This window comes from Acomys minous (assembly GCF_964271855.1).
Source record: "Acomys minous genome assembly, chromosome: 19".
Taxonomy (NCBI): Eukaryota; Metazoa; Chordata; class Mammalia; order Rodentia; family Muridae; genus Acomys; species Acomys minous.
Window position 1 is genome coordinate 8,751,075 of NC_140499.1, and position 19,286 is coordinate 8,770,360.

General features: G+C 44.4%; 1 protein-coding gene across 1 annotated transcript in view; it reads left to right on the forward strand.

Annotated features, from left to right (window-relative positions):
* The window catches only part of SLC2A2 (solute carrier family 2 member 2), a 30,058-nt gene that overhangs the window by 6,651 nt on the left and 4,121 nt on the right, over nt 1–19,286 (forward strand). The window contains exons 3-10 of the mRNA XM_084769736.1: nt 1,311–1,570; nt 6,486–6,610; nt 10,402–10,517; nt 11,654–11,816; nt 12,484–12,671; nt 14,673–14,777; nt 18,598–18,699; nt 19,056–19,259. Of these exons, the coding sequence (XP_084625862.1) occupies nt 1,311–1,570; nt 6,486–6,610; nt 10,402–10,517; nt 11,654–11,816; nt 12,484–12,671; nt 14,673–14,777; nt 18,598–18,699; nt 19,056–19,259 (1,263 nt within the window). The remainder of the gene's footprint in view (nt 1–1,310; nt 1,571–6,485; nt 6,611–10,401; nt 10,518–11,653; nt 11,817–12,483; nt 12,672–14,672; nt 14,778–18,597; nt 18,700–19,055; nt 19,260–19,286) is intronic.

Consider the following 19,286-nt stretch of genomic DNA (forward strand, 5'->3'; position numbering starts at 1 on the left):
AGAATTCAGTAACAGTTGTCTCCCACGCATGAATGAAAAAATGTCAGGGAACAAGAACAAACAACGGAAGGGCGTGTTCCATTCAATGCACAGCCATAAGCACCTACTGATTTGCATCATCCCAACCTTAGACACGTTTTTATGGTAGATTAGGAACTTCAGAAACCTAACATAGAACAATGGCTGTCCTTCCCTCTACCTGTGCCCATGGCCGGCCCTTCTGCAAAACAAAAGCTAGATGGACAGTCAAGGGGTTTGGATCTTCTCTATTGTGATGGAGAAAGTACTACGGGGGGGGGGGGGGCGGCGCACTTTGTAAGGAAGCACGTAGGATGATTCCTGCCATTTCTGTCCGTATTCTATGTATCTGCTCTCTGTTCTGCAGTGGATGCTCAGGGAGAGCGCTCACTCTTCCCACACGCAACAGTCCTTTAGTTAGAGGACCAGGACCCAGGTCCTTGTGCCCCAACTCAGACTGGGAGCAAACACACCCCGGGAAGGGGTGCAATAAGAAAAAGGGAACTGCAGGGGTGATGAGTGCCCTAAGTACATCCATCACACTTTATCATCTTATCTGCTTTTCCTATGGTTCTAAGAGAAATGTAAGGTGCCACAGGGTATGAACTGGAATGCGTGCTGGCCACAGTCCATTCGCTGATAAGGACTGTTGTTCCTTGGGCTCCTTGGCCTGAGGAGATGTCTTCTTATTAAGTGCACATCATGCTAAGTGTGCCACGCCTCTTGTTCTGGCTCCTGGGGAGTAACACTGGCGGCCGGGACACCAGAGCAGCTGTCTTCCAATGGATGGTGAAAGGCGGTGCCAATTCGGCAAGCCTCCCAAACTCCAGAGCAACCTAGAAACCCTTCCTTTCTGGAAGGCCCTTTTCACACCCCACTCAAACCTCCCTCTCTAATCTTACCAGAAGAAAGGCTACGCTGAGATCGCCCCTCCCTCAGCCCAAGCCTCCGAGTCAGAGCTAAGAACAGGGATCCCCCCCCCCCACTGGCACTTTCTCCTGGTTGAGTAACACTTGAGGGTCTTTTTTAAATCACACTTTTTCATGAGCCTAAAATTTGCACTTGTCCATTGAGAAAATAGAAGATAAAATACACTTCTTTCAGGCATCTGCTCCCATCTCACTCCCGTTGGCTGTGTTTGTCACCTCTATCATAGGACACGACCAACTGTAAATCAGGCTACCCATAGCTGTATGATGCAGCTCATGTAACTAGGATAACAAACATTCAAAGGCATATCAAATGCCCTCTGTGGGATGTTGAGGTCATGGATTTCCTTCTCACTTCCTCAGGTAATACTGTCCCATTACCGACATGTTTTGGGTGTTGAACTAGATGATCGAAGAGCTATTGGTAACTATGCTGTCAACAGCACAGACACCCCATTCATAGTCACGCCAGCATATGGCACACCAGCGTCCTGGGAGGAAGACGGGCCTGCAGCATCCGCCCACATCGTCACTATGCTCTGGTCTCTGTCTGTGTCCAGCTTCGCAGTGGGTGGAATGGTCGCCTCGTTCTTCGGTGGGTGGCTAGGCGACAAGCTTGGAAGGTAAGCTATATAAATAAATATAAGTACAGCTTTGATAGTTTGTTACTGCTGAGACTTTTATGGAGAGATACCATCTTCCCATGTGTGGGATAGTTTTGATGTGGCTTTTCAACATAATCCTCTGAGCTAGGTCACTATTGGGCCTAATCAATAGAAAATGTTGTTATAACCATCTACCAAGTCTCAGTTGCTGTGGAAGTGTGGGCCAAAAGGTGAACTCTGTGGATAGTTCCAGAGAGCTTGATCCTCTGACTTTGTAAGGTTTAAATCTCACAAGGAAAGTCCCACCACATTACACTACTTCTCAAGCATGGGTTTTTTTTTTAATTAAAATTCGACACTCGAGTTAGGCAAGTCCTGTGGCCACATTAATATCCCGACAGATCGCTGCACACAAGGCACATGGCTTCCACCTCCTGTTGTCAACCTGATGCTATCCCAAGCCCCACCTCGAGAGGGAGCTAATGAGGCACTGCGGAACTCGAGTTCCTGCGCCATGTTTTAGATTAAAAACATCAGTGTCCTGAGGGGAGGCATGACTTAGTGGCCAAGAGGTGTGAATGCTCTGCTTGCAGTGGTCCTGAACTTGGTTCCCAGGACCCACTGCCTGCAACTCTAGCTACCAGTAATCAGGTTCACACTCAAAGCCACCAAAAGCACCTCCACTCACACTTGCACATACCCACACGCAGACACACACACTCAAATTTCTAAACAGCAACAATCGGTGGAGTCGGTAGCCTTCATACATTTACCAACAGATGTGCAAAAGTTTTAGGGCTTCTGATAAAGTCAGAATAGCAAGTTGTTATGTTTTACACTGATTTCCTGTTACCTGAATCCAGTTTTGTGTGTGTGCGTTAATTACCTTTTATTTTCACAATAGAATTAACACATGGGAAATTTAGGAAATGCAAAAAAAAAATTGAAAGAGAAAAAAGGAATTTGATAATTAGCATAATAATGCTATCTTCTAATTCATTTCACCTTTTCATTTCCTACTATAAATTGTAGCCTTGGACTCACTAGTTATTAAAATTCCAATACTTTCTTCTACTAAAATTATGTAAAACTCAAGAAACAATAAAAATGTAAAAAACTGACTATTCACAAAAGAAGCTGGTTTTATATGTGATCTGCCTGCCTCTGCCTCCCAAGTACTGGAATTAAATTAGTGCGCTGCCTTACCTGACTATAAAATTTACAGAGTACTGGGTTTAATTATGACAGCTTCATCATGTACATAATGTATTTACCATGTTTACTGCCAGCATTCCCCCTTGTCCCACTAGATCTGTTTTTCTCTCTCAGACTCCTTCTTCTTCTTCTTCTTCCTTTTTTTAGACCCCTTCTTCTTAACAATGAATTCCTTTCCTTTGGTTTTTGTTTGTTTGTTTGTTTGTTTATTCCTTTCTTTTTCTTTCTTAGTGAATCAATGAGTTTAATTAAGGTAACTTAGAAGAGCACAGAGGAATGCTTTTTTTTTTTTTCAGGAGCATGAGCAACCTAACAGTTGTTATACCGCTGAACAAAACCCTCCCTTTCTTCCAGCAAGCACTTGCTGCCTATGGATCCCAGGCAGGGATGTGGCCTCATGGGGCCCTTGCTCCACTATGACTCTGGCCCAATCTTCTGCTTTCTGTCTTTGCCCTGCCTGACAGGATAGACTCTATCCAGCTGTAACAACATCGTAGGGTAAACTATTGAATTTGCACATCCTCTGTTCTTGCCTAGTAGTCTGAGCAGAGAGTCGCCCTTCACCTGGGTCTCGGCACTGCAGCTTGGGGGTTGCTATCCAGAGCTAGAACACTGCCTACTCTAAGGTAGCTGGTGATGTCCTTACACCCTTATGCCACCGTAATGAATGATCACCAGCTTAGCGGCCCAAACAACACAAATTGATTTTCTTTAAGAACTCCAACACCCATTATACTTGGCTGAAGCCAAGGTGTCAGGAGGCCTGGTTCCTTCTGGAACCTCCAAGGGGCAAACCCTGCCTTGTCCTCTCCACTGAATAGCACCCTGCCTCATCCCTGGCTCTCAGCTCCTCCCCACCTTTAAAAGTCCCATGGTCTTAACAAAGTCAAACACATTAAACAGTCAGTCCCTTTAACATGTCCATTCGCTCTTAAAATCCAAAATCTCTTTTAAAAGTTGGAAATGTCTTAACTGTGGGCTCCTGTAATAAAATCAAATTTTAAGAGGGAAGAACTAGGGCAGAGACACAATCTGGACACAACAAAACCAGACTCCAGCTATAGAAATAATTCCATGTCCAATATCTGGGTTTCACTGTCTTTTCCTCCAAATGGCTCAGGTCATTCCTCCCACGTCACCCTCTGCGGCACACATAGCTTGTCTTCTTAAGCTCGGGCAGGCTCCACTGTACTTCCACTGCTGGTTTTGATGGTCATCCATGGTACTGGCACCTACATAATGCTAGGAACTTCTGCTGCAACTGGGCTGCACTTTCACGGATAGCCTCTCATAGGCTCTCTCTGGGATGCCAACCTCAGTTTCTCTGCATTACGTCTTCTACGCTGAGCCTTCAACTGCCACTATGGCTGTACCTTCACCAATGGCCTTTCCTTGCCTCTAATAGAGCCAGCTCTCAGGTGCTTTTTATGACCCCTTCATGCCTTCAAATCCAGGACCACCTGCGTGACTCTTACACTACCGAGTTCAGCTGTTAGCATGAGGTACAGCCTTGAACGCCTGGAACGCAGCTTCTGTTTACTCTCAGGAAGCACTTCCTGGAAGATTTCATCTCCACGATGCTAGCCTCCTTAGTCACTGCTAAGTTCTCAGCTCCAGCCAACCTAGCTGAGCTAAGGTAGTTCCAGTATCTTGTGGATGACAGCCGCTTCTTCAGCTCCAGCTAACCAGAACCACAGAACCTTAATTTAAAATAACAAATGGCCCCAACAGAATCTTTAAACTTCCCTCTGAAACTTCTCAAGCAAGGCCGCCATCTTCTGCATTGCCACCAATGTTTTTATCTTCGATGCTCCTGCAGAAGAGCCCATTGAACTCTCAACATCCAATCACTTTTCTAGCCCCAAATTCCAAAGTCCTTCCACGGTCCTCCCAAAGACATGGTCAGGTCTGTCAGAGCAATACCCCACTCCTGGTACCAACTTCTATCTTAGTTAGAATTACTATTACTGTGATAAAACACCATGACCAAAGAAACTTGAGGGATAAAAGGGTTTATTCAGCTTACATTTCCATAGCACTGCTCATCACCCAAGGAGGTCAGGACAGGAACTCAGACAGGGTAAGAACCTGGAGCTGATGCAGAGGCCATGGAGGGGAGTTGCTTACGGGCTTGTTCCTCCTGGCTTGGTGAGCCAGAAACACCCACTCAGAGATGGCACCATCCAAATGGGCTCTGCCATCCCCCATTAATCGCTAATTAAGAAAATGCCCTATGGGCTTGCCTACAGCCTGATCTTATGGGGGCATTTTCTTAATTGAGGCTCCCTCGTCTCAGATGACTCTAGCTTGTGTCAAGTTGATGTTAAAACCATCAAGCACAGCATCTTAGAAGGGGTTCCCACCACTCTCCACTTCTCTGACGTCTTCTCCTTCTCTTCTGCCTTGTTCTTATGAGAGCACCTTCCATTTCCTTGAGTTTATCTGCGTATCTCAAGACTATCCCTGTCCAGGACTGCTACTGTAAGCAAAACTGCAAACTCCTTCTGCTGCATACAGTGACGTTTATGCAGCCTGAGGACCAGGACTTGGGATCTTGAGAGACACCATTCGGCCTGGCTACAAGGCAATTCCCATGGTGTAAACACCTAGTTTTATTTTCTAAGGAAGAAGTATATTTGGACTTAGAGATATTTGCTCAGCAAAGTCTGCTTGTCATTAGTCTGAGACACTGATAGACAAAATGACAGCATGGACACAGCAAGGAAAGTGCACATCCTTGTGGCATGAACACTGCCAAACCTGCCTGCTTATATTCTTGTGCCAGGGTCATTACTGCTGACTTAACTTTCAACAATGCTTGTGTGTGGTTTTCATGGGACCAGTTTTGTTAGTGATGTTTGAGCTGCTATTGTCAGCTTTACATCTATTTTATAGCAGGTGGCTGTGGTGTCTCATGCCTATATGCGCAACACTCCAGAGGCTGAGAGAGACTTCAAGGCCAGGCTAGACCATGGAGTGAATTTGCCTCTAGCCTAGACTCTGGAATGAGAGTCTGTCTCAAAAAAATGTAATTCTTTACATTTGGCTAATATTAATTCATAGATTTTAAAAAGAAATATGTCGGCCTTGTGGGAAAATGAGGATAACTATTATTGTGACAATCTTTAGAAGAACATTTTAATTTACTTCCAAACAATACACAAAAGGAACTGAGTTTGAAGCAGCAACTAACAACCTCTATACCATCAACAAGAGACAAATGATGGGCAACAAACGCAGAAGTCAGCTTTTCTGTCACCCAAACACTGCTCTTTAAAACAAACAAGTCATAGAAAAGTCGACCACCAAAAAGGACCCAGAGTGTCCACCATCTTGAACTGACACCCGTCATCTCAGCACTCTGGAGGCTGAGGCAGCGTGATCTCTTAGAGCTCAAGGATAACCTGGGCTAAGGTCCAGTTAGCCAAAGCTAGAGAGTGAGTCCCTCATCTCCAAGACACAAAAACAAAGCAAAACAAAGGGACTGTGTCTATGAAAATACGAAGAAGGTGGAGGAAAAGTCTCCCATCATCAACAGTACTGGGGTGCTCCTGCCTCAGCTCAGATAAGGAGCAGCAGGCACACTTCAAGAATCCTGAACTAGCTTCTAAGCAAAACTAAAAATAATTATTCACAGGTGAAAGACTCAACATGGTCTGAAGACAACTCATTTCTTCACATTTTGGTGTTGAGTTTAATTTTTTTTTTTTAATTTTAGGATCAAAGCTATGTTGGCAGCAAACAGTCTCTCATTGACTGGAGCCCTCTTGATGGGGTGTTCCAAATTTGGACCGTCACACATCCTCATCATTGCTGGAAGAAGCGTATCAGGGCTGTACTGTGGTGAGTGACACACGTGCACATGATCCGTTGTCTGAAAGTGAGGCTAGGCAGGGACTTGTGGGTGTAACACGTCACGACAGAAGGAAAGCGGTGGGGCACAGTCAGAGTGAACTGGGATGCTGTCTGTGCCAGCCCACTCCAATAGCAGCACTTCCAGCTCTTTGCTCTCAGGCGCGTTATTTAACTAATGCTATCCTTCCTCATCTGTGAAATGAAGATGACAGTAACATCTGCCTCTGGTGGAACTGGGAGAATATATGTGAAGTGTCGGGCATAGCATGGGAGAGATGAGCTGTAGAGAAACACTAGCTAGTTCTACCATTCCTGTGCTGTAACCAACAGCTGGAAACTGTTCCCTGCTGACTCTAACGCTGCACGCACGGCCTGTGCTAGGGTGTCTCTGTCTTTCATTGGTAAGGCCTGGCCTCCCAGACTCATCTCTTAGACCACACTACCTAATACCTAGCGCTGTTTGATTCCAGACATGGCTGCGGCAGCAGTGAAACTGTGGTGTCCACAGGCAGAGGGATAGGACAGAAACAGCTAGGGAATCCCTCCTCCCCTGAACTTTGATCTGAGAAGCGGCACTAGTTTTTGGAGACAGGATTCCAAACCTTCAGGGGCAGGAGTCTGAACAGAGATAGGAAAATTCAACTGCAAACAAACGGATGGATGCTGGACTCCCCGGTGTCAGTGACCCTTCCTGCTGGCGGCTCTGTGCTGGCATTTCACCCTGTTTGTCATAAAGTGGGACTGACCTCAAGGGCACACATTATCCATGACGGGGAGAACAGAGACGGCGAGGGGGACGCATGATCTCTGTGATTACGTCTCATCCTTTCACCTACGGAGAAGATGATAATTCCACGTGTCTTCAATCATCAAAGGAAGCAAAAGCGTAATGTAGTCAAATATCTCTTCTCATTATTTTCAATGAGAACACAAACAACTAAAAGAGGAGAGGCAGATCAGCGTGGACACACCGTGGAGTCACAGGGGTCAACTCTGGTGTCATCTCTACCTTGGACAGATTAGTTAAAACTCAGCCTCGGTCTCTCCTATAAAAGATGAATAATAGCACTATGAAACTGGTTCAAATCATGCCCCCTCTCCCTCCCTCCCTCTCCCCCTCCCTTCCTCCCTCCCACTTTTTAGCACAATGTGGAAAACATCACTTTTTTTTTTCCAAAACTAAAAACCAGTGCTATAAACACGCTCTGTAGGAGGTGGAGTGAGCACCGCCAAGTGCCTTGCACTCTCCACGATGATCTAAAGCTTGGCTCACCGCATTCTGAGTACCAGAGTTCGATAAACATTACAAGAAACAGAATTTAAGCTGAAGTTCCTGTGACCTCAGACCTGCAAACTTATCTGGCTCATACTGTCCTTCAAATACAGGCATTTGCTGTTAGAGAAAGGGCCAACTATGTGGTTTTCTCTTAGTCAAGCTCCACAGGCCACAAGATAGAGTCACATTTAAAATTCTACTATGTGAGTATACATTTGAGGCATTAAAAAGAATTTGGAGTGTTAAATTATATATTTAAAATAGTTGACAAAAGTACCTTTACAAAGGCCATCTGTTCTCCTTTAGAAGGTGGGCATTCCTCAAATAAGAAGCCCGGAGTAAATCTTATTTTTAAATTTTTGAGAAAACAGCAAACTCTGCAATTAACAAATGCCTGCATATGCCACCGTTTACAACCAATTTTCTGTGCGTTTAGGAAAGCTACAGGAGTGCTGGAGAGATGGCTCTATGGCTAAGAGCATTGGCTGCTCTTCCAGACACCCTGGATTCAATCTCCAGTATTTACGCGACAGCTCACACCCTGAGTTCAATTTTTAAAAAGAAGGAGCCAGAGAGAACGCACAGCAAGTAAAAGCATTTGCCACAAAGGCTGACAAGCTGAATTTAGTTGCTGGGTTCTGCTTGAAAAGAGACAACAGGCTCCCACAAGTTCTTCTCTTTCACATGGACAGAGGGACGGACACACACACACACACACACACACACACACACACACACACACACACACACACACACACTAAACCAACCAATCAATGTAATAAAAAAAGAAAAATAGTAGAAAGCATAATGGCTCAGTACTTTTCAAAACCTTCGTGTTTAAGTTTATTTTTAAATAAAGTCTGTAGCTTGTTTTTGGTAAGATGGCCATTTTTACTGTTAGTATTCCTGGTCCATGAGTACGGGAGATCTTTCCATCTTCTGATATCTTCAATTTCTTTCTTTTTTACTTGAAGTTTTTGTCATATAAGTTTTTTTTTGTTTTTTTTTTTTTTTTTTAAAGATGTATTTATTAATTATATTCTGCTTGCATATATGCTTGCACACCAGAAGAGGGCATCAGTTCACATTATAGATGGTTGTGAGCCACCACGTGGTTGCTGGGAATTGAACTCAGGACCTCTGGAAGAGTAGTCAGTGCTCTTAACCTCTGAGCCATCTCTCCAGCCCCATATAAGTTTTTTACTTGCTTGGTTAAAGTTATCCCCAAGATATTTTATATTATTTGTGGCTATTGTGTGATGTGTTGTTTCCCTGATTTCTTTCTCAGTCCATTTGTCATTTGTAAATAGAAGGGCTACTGATTTTTTTTTTTTGAGTTATTGTTTTTTGAGTATCCACCCACTTTGCTGAAGGTGTTTATCAGCTGCAGGAGTTCCCTGGTAGAATTTTTGGGGTCGCTTATGTATACTGTCATATTGTGTACAAATAGTGATATTTTGACTTCCTCCTTTGCAATCTGTATCCTCTTTAGTTGTCTCCTTCAGTTGTCTCAATAGCTGAAACTTCAAGTATTGTATTGAATAGATATTGATTTTAGTAGAATTGCTTTGAATTTTTCCCCCTTTAGTTTGATGCTGGCCTGCTATAAATTGACTTTATTATGTCTAGGTATGTCCCTTGTATCCTTAATCTCTCCAAGACTTTTCTCATGAAGGGGTATTGGATTTTGTCAAAGGCTTTCTCATCATCTAATGAGATGATCATGTGACTTTTTTCTTTCAGTTTGTTTATACGGTAGATTACATTGACAGATTCTCATATATTGAGCCATCCCTGCATCTCTGGGACGAAGCCTACTTGATCATGGTGGATGATCTTTTCGATGTGTTCTTGGATTCAGTTTGTGAGCATCTGAAGCCTAAGATTTTTGATGCAATAAAGCTAGCTTGTGCTTACTGAGCAGCTGGGGGAAAGCCCTTGAGTTCCTTGCCCTCTTCTCCCTTCTGCACTTCGATACCACCCAACAGAGATCTTCAAGTATCCCCCTGTGGTGTGGACTCAGCTAGGCAGAGCTCTGCTCCACTGTGAGTCACTGCTTGCCTCTAGCAAGAAGTTGGCTTTCCTTGATGTCACTTCCCTTTAATCCTGTACGTCTAGATAATTACTAAAACATCCTCTGAGCTCCCTTCGCAAGGCAACCTAAGCCACTGTGATACGAACTAAACACTAACATGAAAAGTTTTAAAGCAAAATCTTCTCTTTTTTTTCCCTGCGGTGGAAACTGCCAAAAATATAACTAAACATTTCTTTCCATTAATACTTCCAGCTACACCTTCATTTAGTATAATATCAACCAAGGATTTCTGCATAAACTAATATCATCCAAATTTTTCTGCATAAACTGTGTTTGGGAACAAGGGCTTCCTCCAACACATCTGGGGAGTGACATTCGGCAAGGACACTGGTCGTCTTTGAACTACGTCATTGTTACTGAAATGTCCCAGGTTGCATTTTAACATTTATGTATTTGTGTCTCACACAGGGCTAATTTCAGGACTGGTCCCTATGTACATTGGTGAGATTGCCCCAACCACGCTCAGGGGTGCTCTGGGCACGCTTCACCAACTGGCCATTGTCACAGGCATTCTTATTAGTCAGGTAAAATCTCCTCATCCCTTACTGTAACCACGTTCTACCTCAACTCCCCTCGGCCTGCTAGAACTTCTCATTGCAGACGACATGGCCATGGGGACTGGGATGCTGTTTCCAACAGCAGAAAAAGGCTGTATAAGCAGCAGGCTGTACGGCTCTACCATGAATTATCACCACTCTTTGCACCGTCTTGGAGTTGTTGGTGGGATTTGGCCATGCATGTGAAAGTCCTGATCCTGTCCTGGAGTTAATGTTTGAATTTCAACAACTAGCCAACTCCAGATTTTTGACTGCCTGAGTTTTCTTTGCTCTCAGTGAGTTATCTGGAAATTTAAACTCAAACAATTATTACAAAACCCTTCTCCACCTGGCTCTCTCTCCCTGCTCCCCTTTGACCCCAGAAGGATCTTTGGAATTCCCCAATTACGATATCTAAAAGGAAGTCTGCAAATCCCTTAAGGAGTATCATAAATATAATAAATCATGACGTAATCGTTGTCATAAAGCTGATTGTCATTATGTAATTGTCCTATCTGTGAAATGCTTCATTTCTGCATGAGGGATTCTAAGGCAGAGCCTGAAATCATGCACCCTGTCCCTGTATGTGTGCACGCGTTCATGTCCACGTGCAGGCGCAGCTTAGAGGCTAGAAGCTGGTGTCAGGTGTCTGCTCTGTCATTCTCCACCTTGTTTTTGAGTCTCTGAGCCTGAGCTGGCTGTTTCAGGTAGACTGACTGGCCACCTAGCTCCCAGGATCTGCCTGTCTCTGTATTCTCCCAGGGCTGCTGTTACAAACACACATCAGCACACCTGGCAGCAATCCCAAGAGTATAATTCCATCTGATTGCTTGCAAGAACACCGGATGTTTTGCTTTTGATATCAAATGTGTTCTTAAGAGTTGAGTTCAGAATCAACATCCAATTGGTGTGTATGAAGACAAGTGTAGATGAATTCTTTACTCACAATTCTTTTCTTGACTTGACTAAAATGGGACTCACTCAACGATGGCCTCCCCTTTGTGCCGCCATTAACTAACAGTCAAGGATCACTATTAAAAAGCTAATGCGTTTTCTCATGAACCGCTGTAGAAGGCAGGCCCAAAGTACTGTGTCGCCCACAAGCGCCCTCCTTGTCTTTTCAGATTGCGGGCCTCAGCTTTATTCTGGGCAACCAGGATCACTGGCACATCCTACTCGGCCTCTCTGCCGTACCAGCTCTCCTGCAGTGTCTGCTGCTACTCTTCTGTCCAGAAAGCCCCAGATACCTTTATATCAAGTTGGAAGAGGAAGTCAAAGCAAAGAAAAGTAAGTCTGTGGTAGGGAACGGCCTGCTTGTATTATTTAGGAATTATCAGCCAGTATGAAATAATCTGTGTGAATGGGTTCTCATAACAGTAACAGTTACAGTAACAGTAACCTTACAGTTGCTCAGAAGAACATACGGAAATTAGATATGGCTGCTGTGTTGTGTTTTACTTAGAAGTAACAGGTGTGTCGTGTATTTACCTACACCAGCTCACATGTAGCCTACTAGACTTAACCAGAGCCATCAAATGACCATCTCCAGACTTGTGCTTTCATGATAAAGAGCCTAGCTCTCCTCTTCTTTCTTTTCTTCTTCTTCTTCTTCTTCTTCTTCTTCTTCTTCTTCTTCTTCTTCTTCTTCTTCTTCTTCTTCTTCTTTTCTCTCCTCTCTCTCTCTCTCTCTCTCTCTCTCTCTCTCTCTCTCTCTCTCCAGATGAAGTCAGACATGGTGCTTTGCTTTTCTTTCTTTAATCAAAAACAGAATTTAATTTAACCACACACACACACACACACACACACACACACACACACACACACACACACACACACAGCCAGTCCCTATGCTGTTAGGTCAAAGAGTGGGGCATGCAGCACCTTTGTGACCAGAATAAAAATGCTTACTTTTGTTTGATCTGGGCTCTTTTAACCTGACTGTTTTGTGGGACAGGCTTGAAGAGACTAAGAGGAACTGAGGATGTCACTAAAGATATTAATGAGATGAAAAAGGAGAAAGAGGAGGCATCAACTGAGCAGAAAGTCTCCGTGATCCAGCTCTTCACGGATTCCAATTACCGGCAGCCCATCGTCGTGGCGCTGATGCTGCACATGGCACAGCAGTTTTCCGGAATCAATGGCGTAAGTTTAAGAACTCGCAACGTCAAGTAAGCGAAGGGAGCTAAGACAGAGAGAAAGGGCTCAGGTTTCAGCCAATAAAAGACAGCTGTAAACACCGTCATCAAATATTACTAATACATGCTTGATAATAACTGACTTCCCTTGCTTTGTTTCAGTGGCTCTCTAATGTTAACAATGGTCTTTAGATCTATTAAGGAGGTGGCGATGGGGCTGGGAGGGGCTGAGTTGGCAGACTGCTCCCACTGCAAACATGGGGATGTGACTCCAGAGCCCAGCACCCATATACAAAGCAGGGTACAGCTGCAACTCTATATAAAACCCTGGAGCTTAGGGGGTAGGAGTCGTGCTGATCCCCGAGATGGTAAGCATGACAGCCTAGCCAATAGGTGAGCTTCAGAGTTTGCAAGACTCTGTCTCAAAAACTAAGGCGGAGAACCACTGGAGAAGACACCAACATGGACTTCTTACTTTCATACACACATGCATGCACACTCAAATGCACACAAGCACGAACACAGACATGTACACATGCATATACCATACACAAGGGGAACGGTAGAAGTGAAAGGCAAAGCTGTAATGAATGCAAGGAGAAGAAATAACACTAGTAAGTCACTCCCAACCTCCAACCTAAATTAGATGATTCTTAGGATATTTCTTAGGATATGAAATCTCAGATTTCTTGTACTTTACAGAAAAAGAAGTACATGGTTCCATTTGGATGATACACTTCAGGTAGATAGTTACATAGATGATGGATGGATGGATGGTGGATGGATACATACATACATACATAGATGATAGATGGATGAATGGATAGATAAATAGAAACATACATACATGCATACATGATAGATACATACATACATAGATACATACATACATACATGATAGATACATACATACATAGATACATACATACATGATAGATAGATAGATAGATAGATAGATAGATAGATAGATAGATATAGATAGACACAATAGCAACTGGACCTTTTATATACATTAGTGAGAATAAAAAATGTTTATTTCTTTTCTATAACTATCCGTCAGCATCCATATAGAAGCTGAATTTATAACAGAACTATGACCCAGTTATTCTAATTCTGGGTATAGTCACATACTCCACCAAAACAATAACTGTTAAGCATGTATGCCTGCCAGGAATGGTGGCACACACCTTTAATCTCAGCATTTTAAGGCAGAGGCAGGCAGATCTCCATGAGTACAAGGCTAGCCAGGTCTACATAGTGAGTTCCAGGACAGCCAGAACTACATAGAAAGATCTTGTCTCAAAAAAAGAAATGAAAAAGTATATATCCACCAGCACTATTTTTAAACACCCTAAAGGAGCAGATGCCTAGATGGCCATCAGTAGAACAGGTAACCACAAATGTAATATGTAGGTATATCAGACCACTTCACAGCAGTGGCACTGAACAGTGTCCAGTGCACAGGACAGCAAGGATGCTAACAGAGATGATGTGTAGTGAAAGAAACCAGAAGAAGGCACTTTGTATGATACCTTCCCACTTTCATCAGGTACAGGACTCTGCAAAATTCTCCCATTGTGTCAGATGTCAGGAGAGTAACTCTCTTGGGAAATGGACAAAGAGATATATGGGTTCACCAGGCTTGAGAATGAGTTATTTCTTTTCTTAACCTGAGTTATTTTTACATGGTTATAATCAGTCTTTTAACATAATTGAGCTGATCACTTATGTGTACCTCTTATAGGCATGTTACACATTAATAAAAAGTTTAGAAATTGAACAAATAAGGAGAATGAAGTAATGGAGTTTTCAGCTTCAGTCAAGAACTTTTAAGCAACCAGGGGCTTTAAACACTGATGGAAACCTTGTCGGCAGAGAGGGTGAGGTAAAACTTAGGAGGTTCCTGAGATTGGGGTTCCCCAAACACTAAAACTAAGCAGCCATGCTCTGCTTCCAGCACTGCGGGGGGAGGCTCCCTGCCTAAGGCTGGCCTGGTCTTATTTTGCAGATATTCTACTATTCAACCAGCATTTTTCAGACGGCTGGTGTCAGCCAACCTGTGTACGCGACCATTGGTGTTGGTGCCATCAACATGATCTTCACTGCCGTCTCCGTAAGTCACTAGCCGAGGAGCACTCTGCCAGTTCCTTCTCTCAGGGGTGGAGGTGGCTGGCGGCTGTGACAAGCAGCGATCAGCACCTCTGTCCACGTGCACTGTGCCTGTGCAGATAAGTGAATAGTGGGGGAGTCCTCCTGGCTGACGGGGTGTGTCAGTGGCTCGCCCATCATGGAGGGTGCCAGCCACTTCCTCATTTGGTGAGTGGATAACTCACGGGAAGCCTTTCCCTCTGTATGAGACTCTGGGTTCTGGTCCCACTTCTGTTTTAAGCCCCTCAGAGCATGCTGACAGTCTGCCATTATAACAACATTGCTGTTCCCCAGCCTCCCCCTGCCTGCTGGAGATATCACACCCTGGCATCTCGGGGAAACATTTACAAAGCTAATAGATAACTAACACTGTAAACGGAATTAGACGGACTTGGCAAATTCCTGTGATGTTGGATCACTAGGCAGAACCTCTAGGCAGTTCACGAGCTCCTGGCAATACCCACACACATGTGGAGTCTTTGAAATCTGCGTTGAAATGATATAAAATATGACATTTCATTGTTTCCAAATTCCAGTGAAAGAAAAGGTTACTTATTTCTTAAAGCCAACAACTAGTTTGATATTTTGACATAGAATAAGTCTTCTCAACTAATGGAATTCACTCAAAATGAGACCAACTTGGCTCATTTTTAACTTTGAATAGAACATGTTCCAAATACTTTTGAGTTTTTAGGTTGGTCATAATACTATACTCAGCTAGTTTGTGTCACCTTTTTTCCCCTCTGTGCTTGGACTTTAACTGTTACCTCTGGGTGGTCAATAAATTACAACCTGGCTCCCCAGCTCTCATTACACAGTGCAAGGTCGCAGAGAGCAGAGATACACAAACAAAGCAACATGTCTTGGACCTGTGACTCCACCTCAGATACGGCCCCTGTCCAAGCCACCCGGCTAGAATCAATACAGGGCACTGCTGGGGCACAATCCAGGGTTGCTTTGTCTTTTCTCTGTCCTGAAAAGCAGCACTTATTTTTACAAAATGGACGTTATTATTAAAATACAAATTGATTATAATAGCATTTGCTATGTAAAGCATCAAGTTGTTAAGACTGAGTGACCCAAATTCTGAGGAAAAACAAAACAAAGAAAAAAATTGTGTAGAATTTTATTTCTTCCCTCTGTACCCAGCGTCATTTGAATGCAGGAATGGTTTAATTGATAATTATTATAAATTGTAATTATGGTCAGCATCTCAATTGTTTTGAATATGGAAACTTTTTGAGCTCTTTCTCTTCTTTTATGAAAGTGTTAAAGTATATGACTGACACACACACCAAAAAAAAATCAGTTCTAATCACTTAATTAACCCTCCACAATTGCAGAACGTATTGAAGGTTTTTTAAATGTAGGTTTTTCAAACAGTGGCAGTCTACATCCGTGATCCTAGCATCCTGGAAGCAGAGGCAGGCGGATCTCAAGTACAGCCAAACCTCCACAGCAGGACACTGTAACAAACCAAACCATATCAAAACACAACAAAGGAGGGGTTTTTTGTGTCTCTGAACTTGAAAACCACGTTCACGTTGACTTGTGCAGAATCCGCACTTGTGATTTTTGTTTCACTAACCCAGGAACAGCATAAACCACTGGTCTCATCTTTTTGCGAGCTTGAGGAACTGTGGTGTTCCCAGTTACACTCCGAATGACGCCCAGGCCCCAGGTTTGCATCCATAGTGACTGATGGAAGGGTGCTTATGATATCGAGACAAAAACCAATCAGGAAGAAAGATGGGGTACCCGAGAGGCAGGATGGTTCCTGGAGCAAATCAGTGGGTGTCCAGCTCCAGCAAGGCACCAGAACCTGAGGGACATACAGCCTGGGGCAGAGACAAGGGCTGTCCTGCTGCAGATGCCCAGTGCTCGGACACGCTGCTCCACTAGTCATTGTGTGCCACCTAGCTTACAGGACAGGACGTAACTCAATTTTCAAAACACGAATTTCTATCATTTATGATCTGGCTAATATCTGTCACAGACATATGAAGCATGTAAAGAGCCTTAGTTCCTGCAGAAAGATCCCTGTTGTCTCATACCTTGATACTAAGTCAATACCAGCTTTGAAAGACTCAACAATGTTTAAGAGACCAGACCTTAGGGGGAGCCTGGGGAGTCTGAGGAGGAAGTGAGGGAAAGGTCGGTGGAACCAGAGGGTCAAGGACAGCATGAGACCAGGGCCCACAAAATCAACCAACTGAGACTCATGGGGACTTACAGGGATGCAGGAGCCTGTAGGGGTCTGACCCAGGTCCTCTGCATATGTTATGGCTGAGTAGCTTGGTGTTCTTGCAGAACTGCTAACCGTGGGCACGGCAGACAGGAGGAGGGCTTTCCCTGACTCTTTTGCCTAGTTGACAACCCTTTTCTTTCTACTGGGCTGCCTTGTCCAGCCTTGCTGTGGTAGTGTGAGCCTGATCATACTGTAGCTTGGTATGCTGTGCTTGGTTGATGTCCCTGGGAGGCTGCTCTTTTCTGAGAGAAGCCTGGGGAGTGGGGGAGATCCGGAGGAGAGGGAAGTTGTGGGGAAAGACTGAGGGAAGGGGAGGGAGGGAAAACTGCCATTGGGATGTAATATATGAGAGAAGATGTTTTGTTGTTGTTTAATGTATAAGAGGGCTAGAGAGATTGCTCGGCATCTAAAAGCACCAGATGCTCCTCCAGAAGTCCTGAGTTCAATTCCCAGCACCCACATAGCAGCTCACAGCCTTATTTAGCTCCAGCTCCAGGGCATCTGACACCTTCTTCTTACCTCTGCAAGTACTGCAGGGGTGTGCAGCACAGACATACATGCACATAAAGTACCACACACAAAATTAAGTAATAATTTTGAAGAAATATATAGAATTTTTTTCTTGCTTATTTCTCAGCAATTAATATAGGCTCTTGGCTTATCCTTTCTAGAGTGATCTGAACCCCCTGATGTGAGTGTGTGCCTCTGAGACAAAAAGGGCTTTCCCTGAAGGTGAAGACAAGTGATCCACAGGTGTCTTCGGTCTCTATGGGGGCAGGCGTGCTGTTGATGTACTTAGATTGATAAACATAGCCAGTTTACTCAGAGATGGGAAATTATGGAGTGTGTGTGTGTGTGTGTGTGTGTGTGTGTGTGTGTGTGTGTGTGTGGCCAGTGTTGACAAGATCCCATGGGTCAGACTCCAGTCAACAAATGTTGATCTTAGTTAATAGCAGATCTTACCCATAGATACAAAGGCACAGGAGTCACAGAGCCGATGACAGGCTCCCTCAGGATAAGAAACAGGCTGCTGTCTTTTTTTTTTTTTTCTGCACAGTTCACTCCCACATCAGGCACACCTAAGCACACCAGGAAAGCACAGAGCTCACTATTTTTGGCACAGTAATCAAATTCTGTATGTCACCAGGTAAGTGGTCATAATTGGACAAGAATGGCTGACACCTGACCACCACCTGAGCCCTGATAAATGCAAATCTTTCACAATTTCTCTGTAGAGATAATGCGATGAGCCTCTTAGTACTGTATTTAAAGGGGGTGACCCCAGAGCTCTGGGAACACTACTCTATCTCAAGAGTAGTCACACTAAGCCAATGTTTAATATCCACCATCTCCTGCGACCCCCGCCACCATCACACGAGTGACACTTATCTCAGCTGCACATCTGTAAAACAGGGTCACAGCAGTGTCTTGCCCTACTACATACTGTAAAACAAGCTCCTTCGTGGGAAGGTGTGTAAGTATAAGGACATTATTGCTTGGCTCAGAATGCTGAGGTCATGCTTGTACACTTTGCTAGGTGCTGCTTGTGGAGAGAGCCGGGCGGAGGTCCCTGTTCCTCGCTGGGATGATTGGCATGTTTTTCTGCACCATCTTTATGTCAGTGGGACTCGTGCTGCTGGTGAGTTTGGTACCCGGACTGGTGTTTTCAATTACAGGCAAACATCTCTGGCTTCCAGGTTAAAGAGCTCTGTCCATCACAAGCACTTGAAAGGTAAAGCGATGAGCAAACATGCTCCTGGATTTAGAGACTTAAGTACCAGCATGTCACCTGTTATCCAGGGCAGTCGCAATATTCCACGTCAGAGCTAGGCTCTGTGGCTACCTCCCTCTCAGCCCAGGGTCTTCATCCAGCACGCCATAGGGAGTCATAGGACCTTGTCTGGCCATCTTGGAAGGAGGACTTTAGGGTTCTGGGTCGGGGCAGCGGCGGCCAACCACCGCCAAACCCACTCAGGATTTTCTCTCTGTCTCCAGGATAAATTCGCCTGGATGAGTTACGTGAGCATGACAGCCATCTTCCTTTTCGTCAGTTTCTTTGAGATCGGGCCAGGTCCAATCCCTTGGTTCATGGTCGCTGAGTTTTTCAGCCAGGGACCGCGTCCCACTGCTCTGGCACTGGCTGCCTTCTGCAACTGGGTCTGCAATTTCATCATCGCGCTCTGCTTCCAGTACATCGCGGTAAGCGCCCACACTGTGCAAGCCCAC